The sequence below is a fragment of the Xiphias gladius genome, unplaced genomic scaffold (assembly GCF_016859285.1).
Source record: "Xiphias gladius isolate SHS-SW01 ecotype Sanya breed wild unplaced genomic scaffold, ASM1685928v1 HiC_scaffold_197, whole genome shotgun sequence".
Taxonomy (NCBI): domain Eukaryota; kingdom Metazoa; phylum Chordata; class Actinopteri; order Istiophoriformes; family Xiphiidae; genus Xiphias; species Xiphias gladius.
Genome location: NW_024401863.1, coordinates 425 through 15,701, shown reverse-complemented (window position 1 = coordinate 15,701; position 15,277 = coordinate 425). Strand labels below are relative to the sequence as shown.

At 41.2% G+C, this 15,277-nt stretch overlaps 1 protein-coding gene across 5 annotated transcripts; it reads right to left on the bottom strand.

Annotated features, from left to right (window-relative positions):
* Positions 1–5,097: 5,097 nt before the first annotated feature.
* On the bottom strand, positions 5,098–13,187 carry LOC120787554 (opsin-3-like). Of its 5 annotated transcripts, none has more exons than XR_005706956.1 (4): positions 12,625–13,187; positions 8,476–8,599; positions 5,465–5,595; positions 5,098–5,223 (listed from the first exon to the last, which is right to left on the bottom strand). XR_005706956.1 is itself a non-coding variant. In XM_040123271.1 (2 exons), the coding sequence occupies exons 1-2, from the start codon at positions 12,998–13,000 to the stop codon at positions 8,574–8,576; spliced, it is 402 nt and encodes a 133-aa protein (XP_039979205.1). In that variant the 5' UTR covers positions 13,001–13,187; the 3' UTR covers positions 8,103–8,573. The 5 variants fall into 5 exon arrangements, 1 of the variants encoding a protein (XP_039979205.1); XR_005706957.1 differs by lacking the exon at positions 5,098–5,223 and adding an exon at positions 5,236–5,382; XR_005706959.1 differs by lacking the exons at positions 8,476–8,599; positions 12,625–13,187 and adding an exon at positions 6,079–6,272.
* Positions 13,188–15,277: the final 2,090 nt, after the last annotated feature.

Sequence of the window (15,277 nt, the reverse complement as noted above, 5' to 3'; positions counted from 1 at the left end):
CTTCCCCCATTTCAAATGAGTAGGATACAACCTAACATGATGCACAGGCTTATATATTGCTTGGATCACCATAGTAACAACAAGGCCAACGTCAAACATCATTAACAAGACTTCAGAGGAGAAAAATCATAGTAAATGATCTGGATCTGCCCCAAAATCGAATGAGTTCTTCTCTGGCCCGTGCCCCATCCCTCCACCAAGTTTGGTGCAAATCGGTTCAGTAGTTTTTGCGTAATCCTGCTTTCAAAAATAAACAAACAAACAAACAACCTCCTTGGTTTAGGTAATTAAGAAAAAGTTATAACCAATCATGATACTTTATTTTTCTCATAAGAAACAGGACTATTGATATGTTGACTGACAGCGAGCTACAACAATCAGTTCATGTATAAGCCTCACACAAACAGTGGGCAGGACACCAGTATCCAACTGGAACCGCTGGGTTTTTATGTGTTTCTAATTGCTTGACAGTTAAGGTGTTATCAGGTGCAGCGAGAAATTAGCCATCACTTACTTTCCACACTTGCAGGGTGAGGGTTTTCCTCAACTTAATAGCCCTATGCTCAGTTCTGTAAGTTGTGATGTGGAGGATATGAAAGACCTCGAACCACTTCGACTTTTCCGAGCAGAATCTGTAGGCTCTTCATCTCAGGCAATTAAACTTTAGTAGGGACTAATGTCAAGGTCAGAAATTAATAAGGGCTGGGAGCAAAAAATGCCTTTAAACCGTTTGAATAATAATGAGCTGGGGAAATACTTTAGAGTCCCTTCTTTTTTTTTGATTTCACCAAGTTCACAGTTTTCTGAGGATTTTATGCCGAGCTGACTCTTCATGTTAATGAACTATATTTCCTATACCGCATGCCTTATTTGATTAACACGTGCACACAATAACAGGGCATTTAGCTAATGGATGCACATTAATTGCAAACCTTTACATTTCAGTTGCTAGCCCTGATTCAGGGCCATCATACCTAAAAAAAAAAAATCACAGTTTGATGCACCCAATGACAAAAAACAAAGTCACTTTATTTACAGAAGACAAAACGTTTTCAGCTGGCATCAAATTGCATCTGGTAAGGCAATCAGCCACATAACAGCCTATGAGCACCAAGCATTGGAGCAAGATTGAAGGTGGAAAAAGTAGTTTAAAAAAAAAAAAAAAGAACTCAACCAGACTCACCAATCCATCAAATGACTTCACATTTTGATTGTTAATATGCACTGTCATCATAAGCAGAAACTATATAGTCAATATAGTCTGTGTATATATATGTCTTCTTTTTCCCACTTGTTGTTCCTGGATTAAGGTTATATGACAGCAGATCTATAGCCACCTACTAGCTCTGCTCCAGCTCTAACTCTGCTAGCCACACTCACTAAGATCACACCCAGTGGAGAGGGTAAGCAGCAGAGCTTTAACTAAGATTTCCCACTTGGCCCGACTTCCGAATCCGTTATGTGAGGATCATTACAGGATAAGGCCAGCAACGCCTCCCTACCCTGTCACTGCATTTGAGCTGTGGTTGAACAATGTTGGCAGTCTTTCTCTTCATTGACTGGGGCCATGAGGATCTTCGTGTGTATAAGCAAAGAGAGAGGAGCTTAACAGGGGATAAGTAAAGCCTGAGACCTCCCAGCGGATGTGGATTGGGCAGACAATGACACTCTCCCCTTCCACCTGAAAGGAAAGAACAGAACCTGGCAAACCGCTCTGCCAATCAATAACGCCAGGCCCTAAGTTATTTCTCTTTACAACGCCACCGCTGACCTATGGACATAGACTGTGGTTGTCGGGAGACAACCCTCCATGCGTGAAAGGTCACGGGTAGCTCTTAAGCAATGAGACGATTGACCAAAAACTAAGTAGTAACTATTTTGAGAATTCTGATTTACTGTTTTAAGTCATTTTTAGAGAAAAAAAAATTCCAAAATTCTTCTCCCAGCTTCTTCAATGAGAAAAGCTGCTGGTTCATTTGTTTTCTATGACTGTAAACTTGATATCTTTTGGTTTCAGACGACTGGTTGGACAAGATAAGATATTTGACAACATCACCTCTGACTCTGGGAAAAGTGTGATTTTTAACTAGTTTCTGATATTTTATTGACAAAAAAACTGACCGAGAGAATAATCAGCTGATTAATCAACAAAAATAATCTTTAGTTGCAGCCCTACTCTATTTCAATTTGGCGTGCAGAGCGACGAATGCTGCTTGTTTCAACTTGAATTGATAACTTTGTGCGGCAAGTAAACAAAACAGCAGAAAGTCACTCAGGCTGTTGCTGATTTCATAGTGAGATAGCCCCTAAAGCCTTCACAGTCCTATCAGGATTGCGTGTTGGAGTATGTGTAAAGGTGACAGTGGCACTGGGTGATCGACTTTTGGATGAGCTGGTTTTCCAGCAGGCGAGCCTGTTCTTTACCTTTCAGTCCTCTAGAGAAAATCTGAAGAGAAAATCTTCAAGATGGCCTTCAAATCGATCCAATAAGCACGACAAAAAAGAAATCTTAAAAAGAGAAACGGAAGTGATCCAAAGCAAACACACAGATGCCAGAGTGTGTTTCAGTGTGTGTCTGAATGGGTGCATTCGTGAGCACTCTTGTGTGATTTTTGTTTTGTGTTGGTTTTTTTTGGGAGAACCCTTTTACTTTCTTCTTCTTACACCTCCAGCCTCCTCGCTGTCCTCTTTTTACCTCTCCACAGGGAGAACACATTTTCCTCTCGGTTTGGCAAAATCAATTTTCAACCCAGTTCAAGGATGAGTCATTTTCTCTCTCTCTCTCTCTCTCTCTCTCTCTCTCCCTCCCTCTCCTGCTCTCTCTGTAAAAATTAATATAATTATCCAATTACTTCCTTCCTTCGATCAATCCCGTCAGATCAAATTAAATCAAATCTCAGTGCGCCATGCCGATCTCCGGCACACAGTCATTGTTGGCGTATAAGAAAAGGAGTCATAAATACAACGCAAATTAGCTTTTAACATTATATTGCTAATAAGATTAACTAAAACAGGCAGGTGGCAGAAAGTAGGCGAAAGCCTTGTCAGGATAGTACACTGTATCTCTATTTCGTCTCGTATACAAGCTCGTTTTCCCTGAACGTTGCACAATCTTCGTTTTCTCCTATATAACAACATCTTCTCTTTGGAAATCTCTCTTCTATTTGCCCAGTCAGACAAAATCATGAATTTGTCTCAGAGGGCGTTGCGATGTGTACAACACGACAATGTCACTATACCTAGGTTTCTACGTAGATGATATGTTTTTTTCCATTGTGAACACACTTGTCTTCAATCCCCTTTAAGGAGCAAACAAACCACCTTTCAGTCCTACTGAGGGAATCTCATACCGATTTTGGGTATGACGTGATGGTGCATGAGTCTTTTCGTCCTAAAAATGTGCAGTTATTCCATTTCTAATTGAACTTGTGGCGAGACACAACAGGCAGAAACATGGGTTTTTCCTGCACAGGTCAATTTTGAGATTTTGGGCTATTTTGCTTCCATAGAATGTCTTCTTTCAGACTAGTGGAAAGAAACCATCCAAAATACACATTTAGGTGTTTATTTACTACACTTTGTCTATTGTCTAATTAAAATAAATATCTTTAAAGGCCGTTTTCTCAAAATGATTTTTTTGCTAATACACTGAGCCAGAAAAATCCACTTCAGTAGTACTAGCATACACCAAACTTTACAGTTTTAATTCTATCTACATTCTGATGGTTTTTACAGAATTATTTGTTGAAATACCAATCCTAGCCTGATTTGTCTAACTTTTTATTCATTTAAAAAAATTGTGAAAATTGATTTTTTATGGCTGTTGATTTATGGAGTGATTAAAAGAAGTATCCAAAATTTCCTCTGTAAACACCTTTGGCTCTAATATGTCAACAAAACAAAACAAGAATTTGGATCCTGGCTGTATGCAATGTTCAGATTTCTGTTCTTGAAATGTATTCAAATTATTTAATTAGACAATGGCTCATTTGCATATTTAAACATAAAATTTCAGGAAACTCATAAAACAAAAAATAATTAACTTAATGTAAGTAATCAACACTAGAAGTTTCATGGTGATAATTATTAGCTAAAATTTTTACCCTATTCACCTGTAGGATCTAACCTTACGAGAGCGTGTGTGTGGTTTTGTGTCGGACTCACCCATCTTCTCTAAGATGTCGACGCTTTCGAGAACACTCAGAGCCCTAGTCAGGCATGGTTGCCAGACTGTTTCTCTCCTGCTTTGGCAGGAGCACAAAAAGCCTGGCAGCCTTGTTTGTCTCCAAGTTGTCTACCCTTTGAGTCACAGTTTAAAAACAACAACAGCAACCACCAGCCCAAAGACAACGTGAGGATGACATGGTTCCAAGTCCAGACCTGGGGCACCCAAGTTTTTTAAATTCAGTATAGTGAGTGCTACCCTCAGTTTCTCTCCCAAACTCTCACATTAAAGTGATTCACTGGATTGGACCCAAGAGCAGATAACAGACGACAGACGGAGGGAGTAGGTTGTCACTTCAGACTTTCACTTTTTCTGGCAACGGATGAACAGGAATAAGAAGAGCTGTAGACTAAACACTCCACTCAAAATGTCCACTAAGTTAAATTTCACTTTATTGATTCCCCTGCAGAAATCGGCCCTCTTCACTAGACCCATCCAAAGTATTTACAAGCAACTGAAGTTCTGAGTTTCCAGTCAGCCCTAGACGGGTTGACAGTCAGGATAGACTTGCTGTGAAGCAACAGGATTAGCCTATGGTGTCCTAAAATAAGACACAAATCATTCGGGGAACTGACAGAGGACTGATAGAAACAAATTGAGACAATCTCGCAAAGTGTAAATTGAGGCTAGAGACTAAAGTTGCCTTAAGTTGGAGCTCTTGAGTTTGTGTTTTCAACGCAATATGCTTTGTGTTCTACTGCTTGCACCTCTATGAACAACACCACCAAGAAGACTGACAACAAAAGTGGATGTCAATAGGACTCCTTGTTCGTATCTCAAGAGTGATCGATGATTTTTGCGTGTTCTGAAAGCTCAGCAACACAATTGTGTTTACTGTATATCCAAGTACAGACAGCATAGAGAGGAAATAATTTATTGTATACAGTAGACGACATAATGAAAAGCTTGGAATGAATTTTCCCAAGGTGCTTGTCCATGGTTTAGGAAATAAGTACATCTTCACTGACAGACTTCCCAGTAATGTCTTGAATAAAGTTCTTTGACATCATTCAAGGTCACATGTGAAGCAAACAAACAGACAAGGACAGAAAAAAAAAATATTCGTGAGGCAGAGGACTTTGGCAGTAGTCAACAGTGATGATAAGGCTTTGACTCTTGTTGGGAGTGTTTGTGTGAAGCCACCACAATCCAGGAGGCTTGAATGGGAACAGGAAGCGTTATCAGTGGGTCAACAGTCCAGTTTGTCAGTCCATACCATTGACTCACGTATTGACTCACCATCCTTTTGATTGCTGTGCCAGGTGGAACTGGGGCAGGTGAGTCCCGAGCGATCAATCTGCAACAATCACAGGTTCCGGCTTCCAGCTGAGTGTCGATTGATTGTGCGAGACTGATGTCGAGCTGAATATCTGAAAGGCCGGGGGAAATCAATGCACACTCCAGCATCAACACAAAGATTTTAATACATACACTTTGAAATACACTGTTGCTATGCCTGTTGCTTTGCCATCTGTTGAGAAATCATTAACAGTCGCCTAATTACAACATGACTAATAATGAATATCCTATATTATATAATATATATATATATAGATATATATATCTATATATATATATATATATATAATGCATTTCCCCGAAAGTAAAAAATTCTAACAGGGCCAGAGGATATAGCTAAGATGGGCATGAGTTTCTCCACAGTCCCATCAATATTTAGGAGTTCCTGGTCAAAATTTAATTTGCGGGGCACTTTGGTGATTTCAAACAGAAACATGGTGACACCTTGTGGTTTGAAACAGCGCAACTTCTAAGTACCTTTTGACTTGTGTGTGTGAGTGTGCAGTATGTGTGTGTGCCCCATGTGTCTTCAGTGAATGTGACAGAGTGCTTACTGCTGTAGCAGAGAAGTGTAGAATGAGCGTCCGGGGGGAGACAGGCTGCTGAACCACGCTGTCCAGGGACCACACTGAGGAATCGCAGCACAATGCACTGCAGCTGCGCTCAATTTAGGAGTGAGTCAGTACAGAAGTGACTGGGTAAGGCAGTGAGAAATACGGGTGAGGGTGAGGGTGGGGGTGGCCTGATGATCCCATTATGGAAAGGTCACAGGGTTGATCCCAGAGGAGGCGGGGACAAGACTTCCATTAGAGACAGAACTCCTGCAGTGTTTGAACCTGTCACTACTAGGAGCTGTTTGGAGGATGTTCAGTGACTAACAGCAAGTTTTTAGTCAAACATGTTTGGACTAGTTTACTTGCACTCTGGAGCTTATTTCCTGTGGAAAAAATTATAAATACCAATGAAGACGTACCAACCTCATATTTTTTTTTAACCTTTACTTTCAAAGTGACATTTAGAGAAAACATTGTGCAATCAAGAACTGAAATGTTTATTTGTCAAAGTAATCAAATAAACATGGGGTTGTGAATATCTGGGATTTCCTCTCAATGATTTTTCAAGGTTGCGTCCACAGGCATGGGGGACCAAAACTTACTTATTGAAAAAATAATAGATTCAAAAATGATTGCTGTAAATGAATTCGTTATAAGAAAAACTGAAAATCTAAATTAAATAAATTGACAATATAAAATCCCCCATATATGATTTGTAAAATTCATGAAATTAATAAAAGAAAAATGATAAATAATTGAATAAAAATGAAAAATACATGTATAAATGTGTTAAAAATTTCCCATTTTATATTAACTTTTCATGTCAGTACATTTTTTTTCTTTCTGATTTATTTTGCCTTAGCAGAATTGTATTCACTGGTGTGGCAATTGTGGGGTATCAAGCAAAACCTCACAGCTTTGCTTTTGTTTATCAATTTCTTTACTCTTGCTGGCTCTTTGTTCAAAATAAATATCAAACACACAGAGGACACCTGGAGTTTTGAAAAGAGAATGACTCAGATTCCAATGTATTATAAAACAGTGGACGCCATATTTGCATTTTACACTTATAAGCTGCTCTAATTATACAGTATAATGCAGTCATCGTCACATGAAACAGTGTGACTAAAAGAGCTTACAGCTGAGCCACTGAGTAAGACATGTCTCAAATGCGCACACGTAAACAGACAGAAACACGAGGGTGAGAATTATATTTGCCGCAGTGTGTGTTCTTTAATTTGCTCACTCTTCTCATTTTATTCTCTCATCAGGCCATCAGTGAAATATTATTTGCTTCTCCTAAATACAGTTTAAAGCGAGAGTAGCTGCAAGAATGGAAAATTCCTTATTCGTTTCCTTTCCCGTTTCGCTGCTGCTAATTCCCCATGAATGATCGCGCTCAAGATCAACATCGGTCAGCTGTGAAGTTGGAGAACACCTACCTGCAGCGCCAAGCGCACATGCACACACACTCACACACAGCAGTTGCCTACTTATTCAGGTGAATGACAATGAAGCTCTTCAGCATGTGTTTATGATTATCATACAGCATACATCATTTTCATAGGAAGAAATACTAAACATCAGTCTTAAGTTGCATTAAATATCTAATTCGTAGAGGTTTAACTCAGTGCCTATTACCCTGTATTCACGAGGACATGGTAGATATTGTCACATTGCCATTTTGGCATCTTATTGCCTACAATAAGATCTTTCATTTGACATTTCCTCTCCTCTCAGACCTCTCATGATTCACATCTATATAAAGCCTAGAAAGCTTTAAGACACAAATGATACAATTAAAAATACTCAATAGCTATCAGTTGATATCAGTATCCTTATTCATTGTACTAACTGGATAAATTGTTTATCTTCTTCTGACCAGCAGTTGACACGTCCGCAGAAACATCCACGTGTGTGTTGACACACTCAGTAAAGTGCTATATACAATACAGCATCTTATCTGTACTTTTTCACGAAAAACATACAAGTACAACTATATCGTTAGCTGACATTTCCCTGATTTTATACTGCTGCTTCATTAATAGCAAAGAGGCATGGGCATTTACAGTGTTTGTACATGAATGTAGAGTAATTTTATGCTTGCACACACACATACACACACCTGAACATGCCTTCACAGCGGATGCTAAACTCACACCCACTAACAGTTTGCAGTAGCTTTCAGCGGAAACATAAATTCTCATTATTCATGTAATAAAAAGCATAAATAGCAACAGTTCAAGTAAATAGTGTGACTCATTCAACAAGCTGCTCTGCTAGCTAATAATGAGCATGCATGTGTATGACACAGGTAGTAGCAGGTATTCACAGTACATAAAGTGAGGCACATACAGTATACTGCCTTATTTATCTCCATTCATTAAAAAGCATCACCGCGTCTCGAGTCCTTGGAGCGATGAGTCATCCGAGCAGTTGAGTATCGGCGAGTTGATCCAAATGACATCAGGGGCACGTCAGCAGTTGACTGCTGCTCAGCGTGTCCTCCTGCTGTCACTTCCTGAGAGGCAGACAGAGAGGGAGTTGATGTCACAAGTACCTGGTTATTAACAAATCTGTGATGTAACTGCAAATCCTTTACTGAAATGTTTAAGGAAAAATGAGAATATAGATTTCTCCCCCCGAAATTTAGGATGCTGTAAAAGAAGAAACTTTAAAAGCTGCACTAATAAAGAAAATGTTTATATTATCAATGGAACAAATTAATGCATTTAATGTGAAAATAGTCACATATTGTGATGTACCCACAGAAAACTATCATCAAATCTGTAGTACGTCTTTTGGCTTATTGTTTCGTGTTTGCGTATGCAAACTCTGCTTCATCAACCTTGGTTTCAGTCGCAGCAGGCAGCCGTTTTGACCCAAGAAGCTTTGATAAACCGACAGTACACCGACTACCCAGCACCAAACATCAGACAAACTTATCAGCACCTTATAACAGCTGAAGAGCTGGAGATTTTCCCCAAGTGTTGGTGGGGTCCAAAACAGCTCTAAACGGAGAGTAAAGATTGAAGACTTACATTCATCTGGTGGTTAAAAACAGAACGCGAAACGAAAGCTAATGCTGCACCATTTCTACTACATGTGTAAATGCAAAAAAAAAAAAAGGAAATTAGCAAATGTGGCTTTAATAATAATAGCAGCTTTGATAATAAGAGTGATAGTAAAACATAAAAAATAATAATAATAAACTCATTCATCGTCAGAGCCTGGCTGTTTCCTCCTGCCTCCAGTCTTCATGCTAAACTAACCTAACCATCTCCTGGCTCCAGTGAAACACTTAGCACCGAAACATGAGAGTGGAACCATCTTCTCATGTAATTCAGTGAGAAGCAAATAATCATGTGTCCCAACTCTAATTGTCCAACTATTCCTTTAATGTGGATCAAATTTAAATGAATTCAGTTACTGTAAAACTGTACTGTAAAAGTAAAATAATGTAAAGTACAAGAAATAAAAGTAAAACTCAAGTGAAATCAGCAAAGGAATAATTTAAAAAAAAGAGTTACATTAGCATAATGGTGATAAGAAATGCCATGTCTACAGATAATGTGACCCAAGATGTATAAAATTAACAAAAGTGGTCCCAACATTGAACCCTGAGACACACCATAACTGACTCGTCAAAATGAAAATGTAACATGAGGAAATTAGGCAAAAAAACAACAACAGAATCAAATTAATATAATGTAAGATAAGGAAAAAAATCAAATTCTCACAACCGCGAACTTGGACCCATCAAACTTTTTGCATTTATGCTTGAAAATTTTTTTTTTTATGATTCATAAATTGATTAATCAACTAACCACTGTAGCTTTCATGAATTCTGAAATTTAAAAAGTGTTTTTGTACATTTTATATGAAATAAATAAGGCAATTTTCCTACTTCCAGCTTATTTTCAGTCAAACCTTGGATCGAACCATGAGCTCTCTGTTGTGACTCAACCTAAATCACGAGCTACTTGTATCATTACATCCTCAGTGGCCAGGAAATTCATCATTATAACCTGTTCACACTAAACAAACGCGAACGGAAACTCCCATTAAAGCAAAGGCAGACAGCAGCACAGCCGTGCGGAATCTTGTTCTACGTGTTAATTGCTAATTGATGAACATGTGCTACTGGATTAAATCGTTGCTAAAGTCTTAAATCAGAGCTAATCAGCACATGCGAGCTAAAGTGCTGGGCCAGGGGCACTTTACCTCCATTACACTGAGTCTCAGTCTCTCTCTCTGTGTGTGTGTGTGTGTGTGTGTGTGTGTGTGTGTGTGTGTGTGTGTGTGTGTGTGTGTGTGTGTGTTTTGCAGGTGGATTAGGAGGGCTCTCGCTATTCATTACTGATGCACTCTGGTCAGATAAAGCATGTTGACTTCACAGGTCTACCCTTATGAGTTAAACAGTTAATTAACATATTGAACTGAAATAATAAAAGATTACAGTAAATAACAGGGGATGTTTAATTAAAAAAAAAAAATCAACAATATAATACCTAAAACTGAGTCGTAAACGGATATTGAGAAAAAAAAAAAGGTGTACATGTCTATCAATGTCCGTAAGCGGAGAATTTCCGTATAATTTCAGTATCTCCGATTATTGTGGTTGAATAAATTGCAGTTCGCTGGTATGTTGCAGGTGCAGGCTAAAGAAGTGCTTTTGAACACGGACACCCCCCTAAGGACTTGTAGGACGATTAAGAAGTTTGGAAAGAAGAAAAAAACATATCTGTAGTGCCCAAAATGGTCTTTTTTTCCCTTTTTTTTTTTACTCAATTGTAATCTTTGCATTTTCCTGTAAAATTTCCCTCTACATGCCTCTAAAAATGGTCTGAAAACAGAAACGAGCAACAACGCCTTCCGTCGCCTTACTGCAAGTCCTGATGCCAAAGAGAAAACAATTAATTTAAGAGCAAGAACACCTTACTGCACTTTACGGCAAGTCCGTACTCCAGAGAGAAAAGAACTGATTTAAGAGCAACAGCAACACCTTAGTGCGCTTTATTTCAAGTCCAGACTTCACAGAAAGAAAAAAAACAGCTCACTAAAGAGCAACAAAACCTTACTGCACCTTCCTTCATGTCCAGACTCCAAAGAGAAAACAACTGATTTAAAAGCAGCACTAACACCTTACTGCACCTTACTGCAAGTCCAGACTCCAAAGAGAAAACAACTGATTTAAAAGCAGCACTAACACCTTACTGCACCTTACTGCAAGTCCAGACTCCAAAGAGAAAACAACTGATTTAAAAGCAGCACTAACACCTTACTGCACCTTACTGCAGGTCCAGACTCCAAGGAGAAAACAATATCTTCAAGAGCAACACCACATCACACCAGAGTGCACTGAAAGCGCAGAGATAGATGGTTACATGGGGAGTAAAGCAGGTCTGTACTTAACAGACTGATTTGACACTTACAATTGCTCTCAATCACAGAATCCCTTAAGTGCAAAGAGAAAATGTCTAAAGTCATTAAGGCCATGGAGCTGACAAGCACCGAGTCACCCCCCAATCAAAATCTCTCTCTCTCTCTCTCCTCTTGTCTGCTTGACTGCAATGTCTAGAAAATTAGGACCCTGTGCTTTCTGGGCAGTGGGGTGACACTAATCAAAGCTGGATAGTGATAAGAGTGATTGACCTGGAAAGGTCAAAACTCTGATCCCAGCGCCGGCGAAGAGCTCGGCGGTCCTGCGTGGGCAAATGTGAACACCAGACACCTCTCAGGATCGAGATAAGAGCCTAACAAGAGCAGGTTTATCATGTGATACGATCAGAAAGGCTCTCTCCATGTTTTGTCTTTTTTTTTTTGGATTTTTGATTTTTAGTGGTCATCTCTTTCGCAGCTACCCTCTTCCCCCAAAATGTATCGGGACTAAATCATTACCAGATCGTATTACCTATTTATGTCCCTGAAGGCAATTCAGTCTGCGAGCCTGGCAGGGGAGCAGCAAATTACACCTTCTCGACTTAATAGGGTTTTAAATGAAATCAACTGCAAAGTTAAATGGATTCACGGGATTTTAATCACGTTACGTTCTGAGTTAGTTTTGCTGCAGGCGAGGCATGCACGTTGTCTTCTGGCAAGCTGCTAGGGAAAGAAAAAATTAGGCAAATCTGTTTAGAAGCGAAGCAAATAAACCACGTAAGAACTGAAAACCCCGAATTTAGTCAATTTTAACGTTTAAATCCCCATTTAGAGATGAAGAACCGGTCAGTCGGTCGTTGCTCGGTCGTGTTCAGATCGGTTTGGATAGTGGTGCATGATGTGCAGAGTGGCCAAACTGAAAAAAAAAGGGGGGGTAATTGGAAGCCAAGATTTTCACACTTTCAGTGACATAAAGTGAAAGTGAAAAAAAAAAAATCAATATTTCGTCTCTCTTTCTCTTCTTAGAGGTGAATAAGTCGCAATAAGACCGAGAAAGATCAGATTTAAAGGTTTCATTCTAGATTAAATGACATGAAAGATGCTGTTTTGGTCATCCAGCGTCCGGTGACACATGCCAAAGAAAAAACGAAAACACCTGCTTACCCAAACATGCGTTAACGAACCCGTACCACACGCACCCAGCGCGTCCGATCAGCCACCGCCCCTGGGTGCTGGCCGCGAAGCTGAACGGGGTGCCCAGCACGCTGACCAGCAGGTCGCTCCCAGAGATGCTCACCAGCAGGAGGTTCATGGGCGTGCGCAGAGCCCGGTACCGGCAGAACAGCGTGAGCACCAGGAAGTTACTGAGGAACCCGAAGGTGCCGATGAAGCCGAGGCACACCGCCACCACCAGGTGCCCCGTCGGGCTCAGGGACGGGGGAGGGAGAGCACCGGACACCTCTTCGTACGCATCCGTCGCCGCCGTGCCGCCGGCTCCTCCCCCGGGACAGTGCGCACAGCTCAGGTTGGAAACGATCATACCGGGCTGAGCCGCCGACTTTGGACCAGCCCGAAGTTTGCACCGCGGGACGGAACCATGCGGTCTCGGGGCTTTTCACTCGCTCAACCCATCTGGAGAAGCGAGGGCGCACGGGGGAGTCCGCTGCTGCACCGTGCGCGCATGTGGCAGCTTGAACTGCAGAGGGGATAAATGTGTAAACGCCAGGCGATCCAGTCCAAGAGAGCCAGCGAGCAGATACCGGTGTCACGTTAGATCCGCCCCTCTCCGCCGTGCGCTCCGGGTCCGGAGAGGTGCGCTCCTTTTTCTCGCGCGACCACCGGGTTGGCCGCTAAGTGCGCCCGAGCTTTTATCACCCGCGGCGCCTTTTAACGCCCTGGGGGACAGCAAACCCTCAACATGAGGCGCCGGGGTGGGGTGTGTACGTGTGTGTCTGAGCGTGCATAATCTCAAACCACCATCAGACCCGCGCTGTCAATGGAAGCATTGCATAACAATGCCCCCCCCCCCATAAAACTGGCAGGAAAATTAAGAGCGACAGATTGAAAAGCGGTGTGACAGGTGCATGCACAGATTAAGGCTTGACTTCTTTCACATTAGTCTGTGAAAACCTTCATGATCGATCTAACTACTGTTTACTGTACACGCATCACTGACTGCTCATGCCAGGAGTGGAGGAGAGAATCCATGAGCTGCCTGACCAGAGAGCAGGATTTTATAACGTGGGACAGAGACTGATTTCGTCCGAGCTCCTATGAATTAATCTGTCTTGGCTAATCGTTATATATAGATATTTATTTGCCAGTTTCAGAGTGATTTATTGACTTGATCCATGACTGGATTGCAGCTTGATGCCAAGGTTCGAGGAAGTGCCATTAACCGTCAGAAGCATGGGAATCAATGGCATTTGCCCGGCTCCACCATGTTCTCTCCCCGTAGGAGTTCTCCTGTTGCTCCCGCTGATCTTTATTATTCTTACTTGTTGCACATGTCCTTTCCTCTCCGCCAGTGACATGAAGCACACAGACCTAGACACATCTGACCATTTCCCAGGGGAGTTCTCGGTGGTTTTTGCGGGCTGCTAGGGAATAGGAAAGAGTGGCATATTTGACGGCTAGATGCTTCCTTTGCACCTCAAGGGTAGAGCAAGTCCTCGTACCTAAATGACAGAACGTATAGGTCATTTGCCTTCCATTATCAACACAATTCAAACAACCATTTTCTTAAGTTTTATTAAGTTTGGACAATTACTTGGGTAAGATGAGGGAATGATTGTGGCCATGCTTAATTTTTGCTTCACTCAATTGAAGTATGAAACTGGATGCGAAACCTGGTCTCCAGCGTCAAACTCACGTTCTTTGTGTGCCCACCGAATCATCAACCAACCAACTCTCTATACTTTTTCACTGGGTATAATATCACAACACCTTTTGCTTTGGCACAAATTGTTTGTTCAAACTCGTGTTTACTCCAAACTTGCAAATGAGCTGCATACGAAAGTAATTTTTTTGGGACAGAGGGTTGTACAGGTGACGTCTCCCTGTCAACCCAGAACAGTGAGTTCCGGTCCCTAAGTCTAAACGGTCTCGAATTCAGCCCCCGGTCGGACTTTCAATCTTTGAGTCCATTTTCAAAGATGACACACACAGGGCGTGGGTGATGTGATACTCGTTTCTGCTGCTGAGGAAGGAAATGCATTTTACATTTTTGGTGGACCTCAGGGGCGCACACAGTGTGTTTTAGTGAGTAACACTGAGTATAAACATAACTTTAGTTTGTCCACAGGGCATCTTTAAGGTTATAGGTTAGTTAAGAGTTAAAAAAAACAAAACAACCGTCGTGGCCGGTCAGTTGATCCGTACATTGTGAGACTATATTCTGGTTGTGCAGGGAGGCCGATTAAAACATGTAGTGTGAGTCAACACAATGTGCACGATTAATATAAAATGCACAGTGTCTGCCAAGCTTTACTTTCTGCCTTGCTATGGAAAGGGCACCAGAGGCCCCGCACTCTTGTGCGCCGCTGGATGGAGACCATGAGGTGTGAAATTGTTCACCACGGACATAAGAGCTTCATTATTTGCGCAACTCATCAGGAAAGTCATCAGTCACTCATCAGGAAAGCATCAACAGAAGATTTCTTTAACGAGAGCAGTCAGATAAAATGATAGGCCTACTGAATATTCATTGTGCAGGTGCTGCACTGAAACGCATGCACTTTTCACAAACACACACACACACACACACACGTGGTGCATGGCCACTCTCTAATGTCTGCGTCTTTTACTTTTCCTTTGA

What these genes read in the sequence shown, in the direction of transcription:
- LOC120787554 (XM_040123271.1), bottom strand. Translation starts at nt 13,000, where the DNA reads ATGATCGTTTCCAACCTGAGCTGTGCGCACTGTCCCGGGGGAGGAGCC. An exon ending in GTTCGTTAACGCATGTTTGG is followed by an intron (nt 8,600 to 12,624) that starts GTAAGCAGGTGT and finishes TCTGCCTCTCAG; the next exon opens with GAAGTGACAGCAGGAGGACA.